The sequence below is a fragment of the Paramacrobiotus metropolitanus genome, unplaced genomic scaffold (assembly GCF_019649055.1).
Source record: "Paramacrobiotus metropolitanus isolate TYO unplaced genomic scaffold, Prichtersi_v1.0 Parri_scaffold0000019, whole genome shotgun sequence".
Lineage (NCBI taxonomy): Eukaryota > Metazoa > Tardigrada > Eutardigrada > Parachela > Macrobiotidae > Paramacrobiotus > Paramacrobiotus metropolitanus.
Genome location: NW_026570239.1, coordinates 1,350,422 through 1,367,340, shown reverse-complemented (window position 1 = coordinate 1,367,340; position 16,919 = coordinate 1,350,422). Strand labels below are relative to the sequence as shown.

The 16,919-nt window shown below is 42.7% G+C and overlaps 3 protein-coding genes across 5 annotated transcripts; 1 reads left to right on the top strand and 2 right to left on the bottom strand.

Annotated features, from left to right (window-relative positions):
• Window positions 1-409: 409 nt before the first annotated feature.
• On the bottom strand, window positions 410-3,626 carry LOC129586063 (uncharacterized). 3 transcript variants are annotated; one of them, XM_055479056.1, is made up of 3 exons: window positions 3,026-3,626; window positions 1,600-2,325; window positions 410-1,088 (listed from the first exon to the last, which is right to left on the bottom strand). In XM_055479056.1, the coding sequence occupies exons 1-2, from the start codon at window positions 3,369-3,371 to the stop codon at window positions 1,991-1,993; spliced, it is 681 nt and encodes a 226-aa protein (XP_055335031.1). In that variant the 5' UTR covers window positions 3,372-3,626; the 3' UTR covers window positions 410-1,088; window positions 1,600-1,990. The 3 variants fall into 3 exon arrangements, with proteins under 3 accessions (XP_055335031.1, XP_055335033.1, XP_055335034.1); XM_055479058.1 differs by having other exon boundaries at window positions 1,638-2,325; XM_055479059.1 differs by having other exon boundaries at window positions 1,755-2,325.
• Window positions 3,627-6,853: 3,227 nt separating this feature from the next.
• LOC129586108 (uncharacterized) lies at window positions 6,854-7,789 on the bottom strand. Its single transcript, XM_055479116.1, has 2 exons — window positions 7,281-7,789; window positions 6,854-7,087 (listed from the first exon to the last, which is right to left on the bottom strand). Exons 1-2 carry the CDS (start codon window positions 7,543-7,545, stop codon window positions 6,975-6,977), a joined length of 378 nt encoding a protein of 125 aa, XP_055335091.1. The 5' UTR covers window positions 7,546-7,789; the 3' UTR covers window positions 6,854-6,974.
• A 353-nt stretch (window positions 7,790-8,142) lies between these two features.
• Window positions 8,143-9,613, top strand: LOC129586103 (uncharacterized). Its single transcript, XM_055479109.1, has 3 exons — window positions 8,143-8,270; window positions 8,332-8,981; window positions 9,332-9,613. The coding sequence occupies exons 2-3, from the start codon at window positions 8,531-8,533 to the stop codon at window positions 9,439-9,441; spliced, it is 561 nt and encodes a 186-aa protein (XP_055335084.1). The 5' UTR covers window positions 8,143-8,270; window positions 8,332-8,530; the 3' UTR covers window positions 9,442-9,613.
• The last annotated feature ends 7,306 nt before the right edge of the window (window positions 9,614-16,919 follow it).

Sequence of the window (16,919 nt, the reverse complement as noted above, 5' to 3'; positions counted from 1 at the left end):
TAGAATGCGACCGATGAATTGGGCAGCAATGCCAGTCGGCCCCAGAAAAAAATTATCAGGTGATTTAAGAAAATCATTAGGATCGTACAATTTTTCACCTTAATTTAGGGGGATTATAATTACTGAGTGTCGCCAAGGCACTGCGATAGAGAAAAAATAACAGTCAACATAAATAAATATATACTTAAATAAATATATCACATCGTATATACATAAATAACAGTCAACGATGATGCGTAAACAATCACCGAATCTACAGAAAAATTTCAAAATGTACAGCAAAAGCAGAAATTATGGCAGTCGAAAAGCAACAATAACTGTATTAGATTATAGCGAAATTTCAAAAATTATGATAGTCGAATAATATTGATTTACAGATTTAGATATTGAGAAAAATATTACCGTGAAAACTACTTTTAAAAAAAAATCAAAAAGACGTCCCCATTCAACCGGTGCTGGTGCCGTCGGCGTTTTGTTTACGCAATTAACACCCGTAAAAAGCGCGCTCTTGACTACGCCCGTTTTATTAGACTGTAGAAGGCGCTTTAGTTTACGTTGCACTCTACTTTTTTGCGTTCTCTTTTGGTAGTATAAAAACTATCTATTTCCCTGCATCTGCTTATTTTAGTAGTATAAAAACTGAGCGACTGACTACGCTACAACGTTTGGGCGGCGCGCGCGGCTTCCGGTTTGGGTGAGTCATTGGTGAAATAGAACTCCAGAAAGTTCAAATAAATTAACGTGCACCAAAAATAGCGTTACAAGTCGACTTGCTTCAAATTTCGCATGTAAAAGCGCATTGTTTCCACACCGAAGCAGATTTTCACTGTTTATTTCAGCTTTAAAATAACCATTGTTTAATCCGAAATTTGTTTTTATTGGAGAAGGCCTTTTAAACTAACTGGCCGTCGGATCAGCAACATGTCCCATGTAGGCGATGTGGCCGCTAAGGCGCTGATAAACCAGGAAGATGAATGGCCGATTGACAACAAAATCTCCGTAGTAGGGCGAGCAGAGTTCCATGGTTTCTAGAAACACTCGTTCAGGCTTGACGGGTAGGGCATTGCCGACTCCACGCTCATCTACGCCTAGACAAAACAAATTAAATTTAAAATTTTCGACGGAAATTATGATTGCGAAAGCAATTGCGATTGTAGAAATCAATTGCGATCATAGAAAATTCTATAGCGTCATTTTCTTTTTCTTGGAATCTGGCCTCTAAGTTTCTTAACGCAGTAATTCCAAAACAGGTTTCTTGAATCAGCGTTTTAGTATAGAAATTCAGCGCGGTTATGCTGCTTGTGTGTTGGGAACTGTTGAGAAGCAGCTTGATCTCGATGATGTGTTTTTGGTTTGTGTATAGTTGAGCAGACGGTTTTGATAGCGTTATTAGACCACGTGTACGTCTAAACATAATGTATATAAGTCGTGCCAAACTTATTTATACATTTCTTGAATCGAAACACTGATTGCAAGAACCGGTTTTGAGTTACTTAAGCACTAAACAGGTTTTTACTCAAACACTGGTGTCACAGGTATCCTTTGTTACATAAGACGTTAAGCAAGAACCTATACTCCGAGTCTAAGCAAGTTCCATACCGGAACTAACGTGCTGTATAATGCCGTTATGCGCGAACCCGAATGATCCGTGCCGCAAATCAGCGGACTTCGCAAACCCAGTTCGCACAGTATCTCCTGCAGTTCCACATTCCGCTCCACACGGAATTTGGTATCTGTACCGTAGCTTCGTTTACTTTGTAAAAGCGCATTTGCCGAATGGCCTCTCCAGTCTCCGTGGTGTCAGAAGAACAATCAGTTCGCTCATGGTCAGCGGTTTCGTCTCACCGCGCCACGTCTTCCGCGCGGCTCCCGGCATTATGAACATCGCTTTCCAGTGATAGTCTTCAAATGGTATTTCCAGGGACCTAGCCCCGCCCATTCCTTCGGGGACCCAGCAGGGGACCTTGAGTATTCCATGCATTGTGTCGACTTACAAACGGCGACCGTCAGCCGTGATAAACTCCATCGTTAACGTGCGGTGTTCACGGAAGTAGGGACGCGCCCAGTTGGCGCGCAAGTGCAGGTTGCTGATGAGTGTCGGATTTCGCGTTGAATCAGGCGGCAACTGTATGTCGCATACATGGCTCATTGCGCGTTCTCGAAAAAATTCATTCACTTTCCGTAGATTGTCGCTGAGTTTTAGCGGTGAAATATCCGAGCTGATTGTTATTTTATTGAAGGCTTTGGTACACTGTTGGTCCGAAGGACTGCATTGCGACAACAGAAGAGAACTTGCCAAATACAGACGGTAATTTTCATCTTTCCCTACAATTTTAATAAAATATTGTATCCCTTAATTAAGAACCTGAAAAAGTACAAAGCTTAGAAAGCAGGCGACCATATTCACGAGACTACTCAAATTACAGAACTTATTTGTAGCTTTTTTATGACGCTAAATTTGCGATGGTTCTGCTAGTACAGTAAAACCTGTGACTTTGAACACTCGCGTAGATTGAACACTGGCGTACATTGAACGGTCATTACGGAACCGGCGCGTCTCGTAGACTATAACATAGGGGGGACCCCGCTTATATTGAGCACTTCTCTGAAGTGAGCATTGACCAAATTAGCAGGAACGGATCTAATTATTTACTAATGTTTAGCCCTTTTCAAAATGAACAAAGCGCCAGAATCTGGTTTCGGGAGCGAAAAAATACAAAAAAATGCGCTTAATGACCAAAGTTCACAAGCCATTTGCTTCGTTACCACTTTAACACCACACGATTTTTGATTTGTTATGCGCGAAAATAGCGTATAAAAGCTCACTAACGGGGCTATCCCCCTTTAGGCGGCGCCCGTTCGCCCTCAAGAGCAGTTTTAGTGCACAGAACCACTGCACCCAGGGGCGGCCTCCCGGGGGCAGCTGTTCTGTACATTGAACAGGCGTCTACATTGAACGAAAAATTTGGAACCGCAGGTGTTCAATGCACGCTGATTTTACTGTACTGTTATAAAATGCACGCACCTTCAGGAGGACCAGGATCGCAGTCCTCGTCTTCTTTCCACTTGAGATGGGATAAATCCAAACGCAGTCGTTTCGTGAGGGTCACCGGATGCACGCCCAGTAGTTCGGCAATTTCCTGTTTTGCTTTGTCGTCCACACCGGCGTGCAGCATCAGCAGCGCAATTTCAGCGTACAATGGGGACACCACCGCATTCCGGGCGAAGCCGCTGTTTCGCGACAGATACTTCGTATTTAGATTATGTGATAATTTGGCATGGTCTTTACAGTATGGACTGTAGTGATGGTCCCAGGGATACTGACGCTCGCGGTCCAGAGGGGGTTCGGGAGTTTGCCAACAGCAGAACATTTCAGTATGAGAAAAGTACCCGTAGTAAAAATTACAAGATGCCTTAAAGAGTGTTGAATCATAACGAAAATGTTTTTACTGCTGAAACTTGATTCCACCCGTTGTGACAGCTGGCGAACAAAGGCTCACGAGTGTGAGCAAAGGCTTTATTGAGGAATCAATAAATGCAAGAACCAAAACACAAAGCACATGAAGGCTCGATGTGGCCAGTATCATGTCAGATTCTGACATGATACTGGCCACATCAGTGAATGATACGCTAATGGGCCAGTGAATGATACGCTAATGAATGAAAGAGAATGGCAGATCGAGCCATAACATACAAAAGCCTAATGCTGGACTGGGCAGATCCAACACGAGCGATGGCGAACGCTGATTGGCCAAGACTTCAAGCCGTAGGTGTGGCAAGGCGGAGTCGAGGCCAGTGATTCGGCGTCGACTGAGCGAGTGCGTGCAGGCGTGAGTGTGTGCGATATTGTGCACCACTGAGCCGTGCACCGGAAGCGGGACTGTCGCTAGCTGCCATACTCGTAGGCTGCCATAGCGACTGGCCCAACACCGTTCCTTGGCTAATATCCGTACGCGAGCGGACGTTGTTGTTTTCACAATAGTGCACAGAAAACTGATATTTAATCACAAAATGCCATGAAGCAATGCAAAGAAGCGCTTGGCAGTTTAAAGCAGTGCAGGATTTCGTGGATTTATTTTATGCACGAAGAGGTGTTGCACAATGTTTTATATGAAATTACTGCTCGTCGCTCACAAAACCGGGCGTTCTTGATGCGGCTCAGCTTGTCTTGTGGCTTACGCCGACGCGAGAGTACGATAAATGCTTAGGAAAATGTTTTTCCTTACAATTGGCATTATTGTTTAACTTCTTAACTAAGTTTTCATATGCCGGTTTTACGACCTCTTTGTAGTTGTTTTATCCGATTTTAATTATTATCAGATTTAACAACAGTGCGTGGAATGTTGAAACTTACAGGGAGTATGCGACGGAACCGTGGTACATGCACACGTTCCGTTTCGATTTTGTTTTAGCGGTCTTCGTAGCGCAAAGTTTTGTAAATATTTTTCTGCATAATGTTATCAAGTCGACATCCAGTTTACTTAATTCACTGCCGCCATTAAGTGTAGAACAATTACAAACTGTCGAACGTTGCAAGTGTTTATAGCCAATGCTGATAAACGTCTATGCCATGTTGTCAGTTACAGACAGTATTCATGTGCAGCGATAGCAAACAGCGCCAGAATTAATTAGACTTAAGGATTTATGACCCGGCTGAATTGTGCAATTTGTAATTGTTAGCGAGCCGACGAATGGAACAAAGCGGTCCGTGCAGAGTTCAATCCCAGCGGATGGTTAAAGGTTAAGCGGCCAAACACTGGTTGTCTACTTTCCGCTGGGAAATCCATTGTGGTACTAGTATTTCTTTTTGTTATCTACGGCCTATGATAGCCTCTGAATGGACTCATCGCTACTTCACTATCAAAATAGTCGCTCTTTAAACGGTCGTTTGTTGGTGAATTGCATAAATTTCTTAGCTGCGTTATCAGCAACAGACACAATAATGTTCGTGTTCTGGGGCAGTTTGCAGTGCGCAAACATACTCGTATAAATACCAGCAGGTGAACATACTTATTACAAAGCAGGTGAACATACGTATTACAAAGTTTCCGTAATCCATATTTATTACAGAACGGTTTTCGTTACTGCATAATCCGCCGAGGTGCACCATAAGTTCCAGAAAACCCCAGAACATAGCCGACAGCGGAGGACCTCTGATGTGAATTCAAACCTGCAATACATGCTAGAGGACTTCCGCTGATGGCGCAATGCAGATTCTCATAAATTTCGGAAAGTATTCCTAAATCCTGCGGGCTGCAACAAACCACCCGAGAAGTTTAAATTTTCGTCGCAATGGAACGCTGTGACATTAAAATGCTGTGATCGGAGATGATATTGCGGCAGATTGCTACGCTATGCAACGTTATGTCGTGAAACGATCCGTTGTCTCCAATCAGATCTCCGAGTGTTGATCGGTTTCGGGTTGCACTTCGTGACGTATGTTCTTAGTTCTTCCAACCCTGCCGTAGTCATATTGCATGGTATGACTGCAGATTGATCAGAAGCTAACTGCATAACAATATTACAAGTCAGTTAAAAGTACGCATTATACGCTACGCGTTGCACATCATTAATTTTATTTAATTGCTATCTTGCTACCTTGCCTGATGGCACACCAACAATTTGTTAACCTCTATCTTGCTTGCAGAGAACTTGTTAACGACGTCTGCTGACCGACGATATGTTTACTCGAAAAACAGCGCTCGTAATCGGCAAAAATGTCTTTTTTTTGCCGGACAGTTTTGTAGAACAATCTGAAGTTGTCAAGAGGCATCTTCCGGTGATGGTCTTACTATTATGTTAAGGTTTTATTTGCTGGAATAATGCAGTTTAACAAATGTAACTTCTATTCCAAACGGCAAAGGGTTTAAATAATAGTTTTCGAATTGGTGGTCAACGTTGTTTATTCAATTCCGGTGGATTCTGCAATACGAACGTATGGCAGATTGCCGACCGGCTGACCTTCCGAAACGGTGGATCGTCGCCGTTAACTGCTGAAAACGACCGAACCTTGTTACACACAGCAACAAAACGCCCAAAATTTTTTTAGAACACGCAACCGCATCTATTTGGAAATGATATTGCTTTTCTTTAAGTGCGCTATCGATCGTGCAAATGCGGGGAATGTTTTTTCTTCCGCAGTTCTTCTATCGTAAATCGTTTCTACGAGTACGAAGCAAACGGCCAGCATGGCCAGACAGTTTTTTACCTCACATGATCCAGAAAATTCTTTAATAACACTGTAAATTGGAAGTGTTTTCCGAATGCTATATCGGCGTCTGCGCCGAAAATGTCTATATATAAGTATATATTATCATTAATATTATAACTCTTGTTCGTATAATGTAGAAGTTTTAAGTGGGTGATGTATTGTTGAACACTGTCAGCGATGACCTTATTGGTCTAACTCCGGAATTTCGTAAGAGCGATGCGCTCTTCGTCGTACTCCAAGATGCCGGCTGTGAACGTACACGAGGGAACAAAACTCCATGATTTACCATGATTTTTCGCTGCCATATGTCTGTAGATAAGTGCTCCGACAAGGTATTTAGTACATGTATTTACAAATTCAGCTAATTTCCAGCGCAGATAAAATGTTCGGAAAACGTGCGGTTGTTATCCGAGAATTTCATCGCCAATGTGCGACATACCATACCTTTCGCCTTTCTTGTGTACTGATATGGAACCCGATGGCCAGTTTACGGTGAATGCTGTAAGAATGCTGACGAATGCACATCGTCTTTCTCGGATGCTTTTTTTATTGCTATCTCATACATCAATAACGATCAAAATTTATTTGCGATAACAAAACAGTACATTGAAAAAAAAGGTTAGAAAAGATACGAAAGAAAAAAGCATTACGAAGCTCAGAGCAAAAGTTATTAAAACGAGACAACAGCCATGACGGCGTCGTCTCCAAGTCTGCCCAACTACTCGGTAGTAGTCTGCGATTATCGGGCGCCATCGAACAGAAATTACCATATGGTTCCTGTTTCGTTCCTGACGTCCGGGCAAGCGTTGCGCAGGCGGCACGGGATGTAGCCTCCTTCAGGAAGTGTCGCGATAGGCTCCTTCGTGCACACATCCTCTGCATAAACACCCAAACCGTAAGCACAAATTGCTAGTGCAGTTTAAATTCCGCGACAAAACGGATGTTCCGCCGGAAATGCCATGCATACCAAGTAAAAACACTTTGCTTTACACCCGCACAAATAAATTACTTATCAGTGACAAAAGTGCATATTACCGCACTGCAAAGACAGTGCACCAGTTGCGCGTACCGTGCCATATTTCGCCAGCCGTCGCGTACCGGTCGCGATACTCGACGGGTTCGGTCTGGCTCACGGGGGACAAATGGAAGCGGTAGGGAAGAACATCGCGGAGGGTGCGGTTATGCTGCCAGGCCCAGTGGTGCGCGAAACAGCACTGCGATTGCACGAAATCGCTGTCGTTGTATCCCGCCACGCAGTCACGACAATGAGGATACCCGTCCACCGGGCACCTGACTTCCCCGGGTCCGAGACGGTTGTCGAAATACTGCTCCATGTTAACTCCATGCCCACCAATCTCGTCCACGTGGCCGCGGTTGCTTAGGCCGGCCGGCCAAGGTTTTGGATGAGGACGTATGGTGTGATGCCGGACGGTTGTCCTGCCGGGATGGTGTACTCGATGTCGTCGCCTTTGACGGTCATAGACACTGCCAAACCAGTTATACACAGCAGCAGAATGCCAAACATTTTTTACAATAAATAACTTCTTACGTTTATCGTAATGGTGTAGTAGTAGTAACGCTTTGTTAAAGTAGGTAGATGCAGTGAGGTATATATATATACCACGTTATATACCAGGTTATTGGGCCAGCACAGCGAGCGAACACCGGTCTTTCTATTCCCAGGCACCATATATCACACATTATTCAAGGAATTTTTTATAACACTGAATTCAAGTGTTTTTCTTCGCAGGCTAACAATATGCTGACTAGGGAAGTGCCAGCATTGAATACTTGGCGATAGATTTGCTGATGGTTTGTTAAGTGGGTGGTGGAGCAAAGGAAACTGTCAGCAATAAAATATTGAAAATCTTAGAATTTACACTCTAGATGTGAGTGCTCGACGTATCTGGTCAGAATTTCTCTGCAATACAGCCGGACTTTCTACGACGTGCGCATGAACTGCGACTGAATTGTGCGATTCAGGCTGCTTTTATCACTGACAGTGTCCGAAATTCCCACTTCACGAATCCACGGAATTACGGACAAGTTTTCGAAGAAGGTACTTCAAAGAGCGGTGCAGACACAGACAGGGTGTGAGAAAAATCGCTTTAATTTTGCAGTGCTATCAGATATATTTCTGGGAATGAATGAACATAGTATGTAGGAGCGCCAGAAGCAGTGGAGGCCAGTTCGCGGTACATGTTGGCGAAAGCACAAGACCAGCCATGAAATCGGATATAAAAAGCGCTGAAATCCGTTGCAGCTCAAACAGTGTGCTTTAACGGAAGCTTATCGGTATATTACCTTATTCCAAGTACAATGTTTCGTGTTTTCTTGCTGTGTATGACCGGCAGCCTCTGGCTTTCAACCGTCAATGCCGACGACATCAAGTACACCATCCCGGCAAATCAATCTCCCGGTTTCACACCATACGTCCGCATCGAACAACCTTGGCCGAATGGCGGCAGCAACCACAAACCAAGTGGTTGGCTTTACAGAACCTCCAAGGGCTCGCCGTCCATCTATGATGACACTTTGCTGCCGGGGCAGAAGCGGTGCCCCGTGGACGGCGATCCTCACTGTCATGACTGCGTGGCCGGATACAAGACCAGCGACTTCGTGCAGTCGCAGTGCTGCTTCGCCCACCACTGGGCCTGGATGAATAAACGCACAATCCGCGACGTCCTGCCGTACCGCTTCCATCTGTCACCTGTGAACCAAACGGAACCCTACGCGGATCGTTACGCAACGGCTGGCGAGATATGGCAAGGTACTCGCATCTCTCCGATACTGCCTTTCTCTGTGAGGTGGCCTACTATGTAGAATTAGCTTTCATTCCAGTTGCTCCTAAGTCTGAATTACATTCATAATCACAATTTTTTTCGTCACAGGCTAAGGTTTTTTAATAATTTCGTCGTAATCCAAAGACTTACAGATACGCGGAGTTTTGGTCGATGCCGTTAATACAGTAATCAACATTATGATAACAAAATACAGTTGTGATTTATGCGCTACCACTTGAACTTTTTTTAATTCCGAATTTAAAGCAGAACATCGGTGGTGTCGTATACGGCAATTTATAGTGCGAAAGCAATCAAGTAAAGTCTGGGTGTTATGCAGAGGATCCGTGCACTAAGGAGCCAAAGGCGACTATTCCTGATGGACCCTACATCCCGTGCCGCCAGCGCAACGCCTGTCCGGATGTTAGAAAAGACGGAACCATCTGGTAACGGGGGTATCGTTGGCACCCGATAACCGATTACCAGATAGGAGGACTTGGCAACAACAAGGTTACGACGGTGGCTCTAGTAGTTTTCGAACGCACCCCTAATTATCACGCTTTTTTTTTTCTTTCAAGTCTGAGCTAATCTTTCACGCATTGTATGTGTTTTGCAAATGTTGATATATGTTTTTATTTCTAATTCTTTAATCTTTAGGTGCCTGTACTACTGTAAAGGAATAAATGCGAGTGTCGCTGTTGTGCAGAGAGTACAGCAGCCATTAATGCATACTTCTGCTAAAAAGCAGTAATCGACAACTTGTACATTAAATCTTTTTTTTTTGCTGATCAGCGAAACAAGTACACAGAAAAAGTGGTATTATTCACTCTATGCAAGTTCAGCGATGACTTCGCCATCCATCGGCGCATATGGTCAAATACGTATAATTCGCCAGCGCAGATTTACACTAATTAAAAATTAGTTTTAATAATTAACACGCCCGCATAGGGAGGGTAATATCGGTATTAAATAAACAATTTTCTATGAAGGTCTTTCTTGTCTGGAAAACGTTTGTTTTTTCCTTATTCGCTGTGTGGAGGAAATGCTAATATCTGTACTGCGACCAACTGTTCCATGTAGGGCAGTCTGACCATGCAAAGGTCATACTGAACAGTGCAATCGACTAAACAGATTTCACAAATTTCATTACAGTTTCCCTCTGCAGATGTGTTTCTACTGTGTAAGAAACTACAAATTCAGTGTTTTCTGATCAGTTGCAGAAGTAGATTACTCATTGTAACGATAGAAAACAGCGAAAAAACATTTATGCCTATGAACTCAAAACCCGGCTAAATTGTGCAGTTTTTATTCGTTTTCAGTGAGCCGACAAATGTTTTCTGAAATACGGCTGGCGTCTTGGATGCCCAGTGACGGGCACGTGAACAGAAAACCGAAATCCGGGAATTAAGTTTGCTTTTATCGCTGGTAGTGTCCGACATCCCACTTGACGGAATTATGGACATGTCTTCAAAGAAGGCAGTTCGAATACGGACGTGATATTAATAGGATCGCTTTGAATTTACAATGCCATAAGCCAATTTTCTTGGTAACGGATGAACATATTGGAAGCAGTAGAGGCTAGTTCGCGGTAAATGTTGGCGAAAGCTCAACCCCGGCCATGAAACAAGCTCAACACCGGCCCACCATCGGGCTTGGATGAATAACCGCACCATCCGCGACGTTCTGCCGCACCGCTTCTATCTGGCACTGCTGATGCAAGGAGAACCCTACGCCGATCATTACTCGACGGCTAGCGAGATATGGCAATGTAAAGACGCTTTTCCAACATACAAAGTTAACTGCCCATACAAGGCGGTGTTACATTGCTCGGATTTTGGCACTCATTTTGCTAAGGTCGCTTGATTTTTTCCTTATCATCACGGTTATTTATTACAATTGCTGTTTTAATTGATTTAATAAAAAGCGAGCTTGATTTGTGCGAGTTGCCCGGGAATTTTTGGTCCGTTGGCCTATACTTAATTTTTGGCGGAATATTCGTTGTGTCGTATAATTCACTTTATGGCAGCAATCTAATACTTTTAAAATTATGATTAATACTGGCCAAATCATATTTGGTACCTGAACGTCAGAAAGCAAACACTAATGCATGCTGTAATTGTTTTTAATAATCCTTTGTTACTCGTGTTTAGTTGCCTATTCGGGCTATACTATAGATGCTGCTAAGGAATAAATGCAACGTGTCGTTGATTTGCAGAGTTTCTGGCGGTCATAAAAGCATACCTAATCTTAAAAAACACCGAAAGCTTATACATAAATTCATCCCGCAAAAAAAAACAATTTCGTTTTTTGCTGATCAATAAAACAAGTTCACAAAAAGAATGATATCATTCAGTCTAGTACGTGTACTGATTATTTTCCTGCTATCGGTGTATTATTGTGGGTCAATCTCCGTTCATTAACTGAGTGAAACTCAAAGAACAGGGCGTGGTGCTTCCTGTCCAGTCTTAAAGCTTCTTACTTCTCCAAAGAGAATTCCTGTTATGTGCGTTCGTAGCCACCAGAAAAGTTGAAAGAGTTAACGACCGTTGCTTTGCACTTTAACAGACTCCACAAGTTCGCTTTTCAGAAAACGTTCCGAAATCACTGTTTTCGGAGTTTTCATAATCAGAAAGCCGTGTTATTGTAATTTTTGTTACTGGAACATCAATGCGTTTTGTCGGTATTGGCACTTCCTGCTTTCGCAACAGATCGATAAAAGCACAAGCATTTTGAATTTTTGATTATGTCTGATCTGGAAAACTTTCACAGCGTTATCGCACACAGGCTTTCTTTGTACAGAGGGTGAGTCAGCATCATTGTCCTACTTTTTCATAAATTTATTGTAATCCTATCCACACCAGTTTAATTCTAGCATCTGTCGGAAAGCCCTTTCTCTTAATCATCAAAGTGACACACTTTCTTCAATCGACAAGTGTTTTTCGAGGGAGAGGAATTTCTACACGGAAACATGCTCTATGAAGTACCGATAACAAATAACGAAGCGCCGTCGCATGCCTTCCACATAAAACTATATTTAAAATCCAACTTCCTCCAAAATTTTTGTGTGAAAGCGCGATGGAGTGCTCTGTAGCTAGGCTACTGTGTTTTCGGGATACAACGAATTCCATGGGATACAAGCCGCTGGTACGTTACTGCAGTAGCGAGTGTCGGAAACGTGCCACAGGTGATATGAAATCTGGTTGTGGTGGAACTGGTCAACCCGGATTACTAGATTTTGAAAATACGTGGTGTATTTTGATACCATTTCCATACAAAAAAGGCGCATTCTTTGCGCTTCTTCACCCTTTTCCTGCGTGCCGATGAAATACACAAGGGAAAATGCGTAAATTGGTATTTTACGGTAAACGTTTTAGAGTTTAACGTTAATGACCTAATAGAAATTCTACTCTGTTTTTAATAGTCGGTATTAATGATATTTTTATTTCCCTATGGAATTGTTTGCTCGACATGCATCTTAGATAATTCGGTAAGCTGATTTATCGCCTTCGATAATACTGGTATATTTTATTCTATTTTACCAGGGCACATTCTCCGGCTATAAATTCAAAAAAATCATTTTTTGCATAAAGGTAGAAAAATTACATAGGAGGCTTGAAAAATTATTTCACGTGCCATGGGAAACGGGCGTGGCCAAATCAGAATTTAAAGTAATTTCTAGATTGTGTTGGTGCATACATATAGGCAATACATTGCATCGCACGTACGAGTACCTTATAAAACACCGGGAAATGTAGCAATAAAAAATAAAAATCAAGAAGTATTATGTACAACGAAGGCTGCAGTTCATTTTGAGAAAATGTACAGACAAACCACGAACAGCAAAATATAATTGGAATTGAACATTGCAAACAGCCAGTGGAAATCAGGGGCGACACATTTTGTCTAATGTATGTGCAAAAACAAATTCAACAACCACTCCGGAATGGTAGCGCGGATTATATTGCACACGAGAAGCGAATTCGGGCCAACGACAATTCTCCAACGGAAACATAAAAGCGCAGTGTTCAGCTTCATTAATGTTGTGAAACAGAAACTGATTTTGATAGTGTGTGTGCAATGTTTACTAATGTTATAAAATTATTTTGTTTTACACGAAACTACTAGTTAGAAACAATTTAACCTAGATGAGTTGATTTTCCTGTCTCCTATTCGATTAGCTGAAAGTTAGCAAAAATTGCTTCTAGCTAGCCGTATGTTATGAATTTATATATATTTATTTGAATCTGAATTTGAAGCATTAACATCCTTTTATTTTATACGAAACTAAAAGTACGTAATTTGACTTAGAAGAGTTGAATTTCCTGTTTCGTATTCGATTAGTTGAAAGGGCAAAACTGATTTTAGTTAACTACATTTTATGAATTTATGTATGTTTATTTAAATTCTTACAATAAAATTCTTTTGCTTTATACGAAACTCATTTAAAAGTCAGATAATATAGAGGAGTTTAATTTCCTTTTGTGATCCATTAAAAATTTTATATTTATCTACTTAAAATGATTTTATCCTACATCGAAAAACGTTATCTCGTTTCCCCGTGTTACCTGGTCTTGATTAAATACATTATCTGCGCTGCAGCAACCCGGTGGTTGCGAGCTGCAGCGGGCATTTCATCACTGGCTCAAATGTCCACCCGCCAATCGTCAACGAAGCCCTATAGAGTGACACCGTATTAATAATTTCACCAACATTACATCGCGTAATGTCGACGCCCTCATACATTTTCCGAGCACGTCTTTCGTGTTTCCAGACAGCAGCCTTCTTTCAAGAAGTGACGCTGTTGCTCTTAGCTTCTTAAGAAAGACCTTCCCTAGGGGAAACTCGGTGGCGTTCGGATTGAGTCCTGAGTGCCTGAGTTTCCCACAGCGCCACACTGAATCCCGCATCTGTGAACAAAGTATATGTTCTACAAGCATAGCGATGTTTAGAGAGAGAGAGAGAGAGTGTGTATACTGCGCTCAGGGATGAAGGATTCCGGAGCCATCGGGCTTACTGGCGAAGGATTCTGATCCAACGCGCCGGCTAGTTATTTGAGGGAAAGTTGCGGCTGTGTGCAGGATCGGTAGTACGTTAACGGCTTCTTGGAAAGCTGAGTGGCAAAAAAGCCTTCTGCGTTTGGGATAATATGGAAATTATTCCATTATGTATTCCGACTTATCTTTCGCCATCCCGAAATATGCAATCTTCCCTTTTGCACAGAGCCAGTAGAAAAGTGGTAAGTACAGTATCTATCGTGACTTAGCAGCACGAAAAGTTTACACTTTTCTCGCCGCTAAGTCGCGATGGATATTATGTAGCATTATTTCATGCCAGATAATAGTATTTCGTTCCTTGGTTGATTCGGTAGGCAAATTTCATCACAGTTTGCTATTATCTGGAATCATCAGTATGTCGGGCGATTGAGCGCAATGGCCTTTCCTCCGCAGCGAATATGCTGTGATCGGTACTCCAGGGGACGTTGTTGTTTTCACAGCAGTGCACAGAGAATACTTGTGTTTAAAATGCCATGAAGCAATGCAGTGAAATGTTTGCAGGTATAGCAGTGCTGCATATGTATATGATTTTATTGATGTACCTGGAGCCTTGTACGGTGTCCTACATGTATATTACTGCTCTTTCTTTAAGTCAACGTTGTACACTGCCTGCGCCAGCCCAGCGCTACAGTCTACAGAGGAGAGCGGCGCAACGACCGATCGATCGTCAGGAGACAGGAAGCTTACAGCCATGCGGCCTGCACAGCCATGGTCGATCTGGTTGGGTTAAACCGCTTTCGCATGGTACGGTACAGTAACGGAAAGTAGAAACTTACAGTGAGCACGCAACGGAACCACTGTACTTGTACAATACTGTATACTGTAAAACAGCCGTGGCGGCATTTTAATCTTGTATCTGCCAGTAAAATATCACAAAAGCCTGGTGTACCTGCTATATATGCAGTACGGCTGTTGATCTCTCTGGATGGGATTGTATACTGGCGTTTAGACATTGCAGAGCTGGCTTCGACACAGCTTGTTTTATAATTCCGCTGCTGGCATAATCAATTCTTATGAAAATAATTTTTCTTACAATCATTTATGTTATTTTTTTTTAGTATTTGCTTTATTCGAGTTTACTTATTTGCTTTGCTAATACTGGTGTTGGCAAAAGCTGGGACTTTTGATTTTATTTTGCGGTAAGCATATTAAAATACTGGCCGGTTTCTATTCGTCCGAAAAAATTCCGGGCGCACAGCACTTTTCGAAAAATATTTTGTAAATGTTATTCTGCGTAATGTTTCCTACTTGACATCCAGTTTGCTTACGCCATACAGATCTATTACAAATTGTCAATTGTTGCAGTTGCCTAAAGCCAAAGCCGACAAACATTTGTGCAGTGTATCAGTTTTAAAGGCTCACGTATAACGATAGAAAACAGCGCCAAAAAGAGTAAGGCATGAGGAACTGTAACCGGCTGAATGGTGCAGTATACAATTGTCAGCAAGTCGAAATATTACAACGAGGTCCGTGCAGATACCGCTCGCAACAGACAGTCAAAAAATTTAGTGGCCAAACATTGGTTGTTAACTTTCCGCTGTAAAATCCATCGTGGTTTACTTCTGTTATCGACAGCTACGTACGATACCATCTAAACGGTTCATCACTTTATCACTATTAGAATAATGAGCTCTTTAAATTAAAATAATGCAACGTTATCATTACAACCGGCAGGCACAATAATGCGCGGGTTGAGTTTGCAGTGCTAAAACATGATATAGAAGGCTATAGAAGTATAAATAACAGGAAGCTAAACATATTAGCTTTCATTACATTATCATCAGCACTAATGTGGTTTTCCTAAGTTGCATCTACAAGGAAGCATTAAAAATTCTGCGCCGCTATATGTGCTTACATGGTCTACTCGTACGACTGCAGCTTTGTCGGCTTAATTAGGTAAGCGTTGGATTCCGTTAATCTCGTATTTCTTTTCGGCTTGATCCGCCGACGTGCGCCATGGGCCCCCCTTACAACAACGGACCATTCTCAGCCAACATGGGAGAACCGCTGATATGAATTCGAACGTGGTGTGCATATCAGTGGTGCTCCACTGACGGCCGATTGCAAATTCTCGTAAATTCCTGAAATTAGAAAATTCCTGAAATTCCTCGTAAATTCTTGGAAATTCCGATTTGCGCCTGGGAGCACCAATCGCTGCTCCTCACGTGTGTGTACGTCGCGGTATTGTGGACGATTTGGGCCGGCATGAGCTCCGATGTAAACGGTCAACAAGTAGACTGCCACGATACGACGGACTAAGCGGGGAGATTACTCGTGAACTAAAAACGGCCTTTTTTCCAGCAAAAATCGAGCCAAAAGGTCTTTCCGTGAAAGTGAAAGACAATAAAATCCGGACGTGATCCCCGTAGTACTGTGGAAGCGCGGAAAACCGCTGGCCGTGGATATCACCGGCGTGGACACGCTGGCTGCCTCATATATCGACCGAACTTCCGTGAACTTCGGCGCAGTAGCCGAACTCGCTAAAAGGTAGTGCGTCATCACGGCGGCGCGCCATTGTCGTCGCACTTGCCCGACTATGGAGATTTTATTGTCGCCAGACCACTCCTTCTTGAAGATCTGACCGTTCTGGAATAGTCAACCTCCAGCAGTAATTAAAATAAACCAATGGTTTTGGTTCTTACTATCTTTCCATCTTTAGTATTTTACGTGATGATCCGATAAGTTGGGTCGGCGATCTGTCCATACACAGATCCTGAGTTTCTCGAATAACACTAATAACAATAATCATGTCTAAGTCGGTGTCCTTGTATCCTTTCCCAGTCTATGAAGGTCAACCAGAACCTCCCTCAAAACCATGTGCATGCAATTAGGTTTGAGGTGCTGTAACAGCACCGTTGTAATATTTACCAGTGT

Bases quoted from the DNA above. Each gene is read 5' to 3' on its own strand.
- LOC129586108 (XM_055479116.1), bottom strand. From the start codon at position 7,545: ATGGAGCAGTATTTCGACAACCGTCTCGGACCCGGGGAAGTCAGGTGC. The intron at 7,088-7,280 runs GTACGCGCAACT...GTGTTTATGCAG, and splicing joins GGCTGGCGAAATATGGCACG to AGGATGTGTGCACGAAGGAG.
- LOC129586063 (XM_055479056.1), bottom strand. From the start codon at position 3,371: ATGTTCTGCTGTTGGCAAACTCCCGAACCCCCTCTGGACCGCGAGCGT. The intron at 2,326-3,025 runs GTGCGTGCATTT...TTAAAATTGTAG, and splicing joins CGATCCTGGTCCTCCTGAAG to GGAAAGATGAAAATTACCGT.
- LOC129586103 (XM_055479109.1), top strand. From the start codon at position 8,531: ATGTTTCGTGTTTTCTTGCTGTGTATGACCGGCAGCCTCTGGCTTTCA. The intron at 8,982-9,331 runs GTACTCGCATCT...GGTGTTATGCAG, and splicing joins GGCTGGCGAGATATGGCAAG to AGGATCCGTGCACTAAGGAG.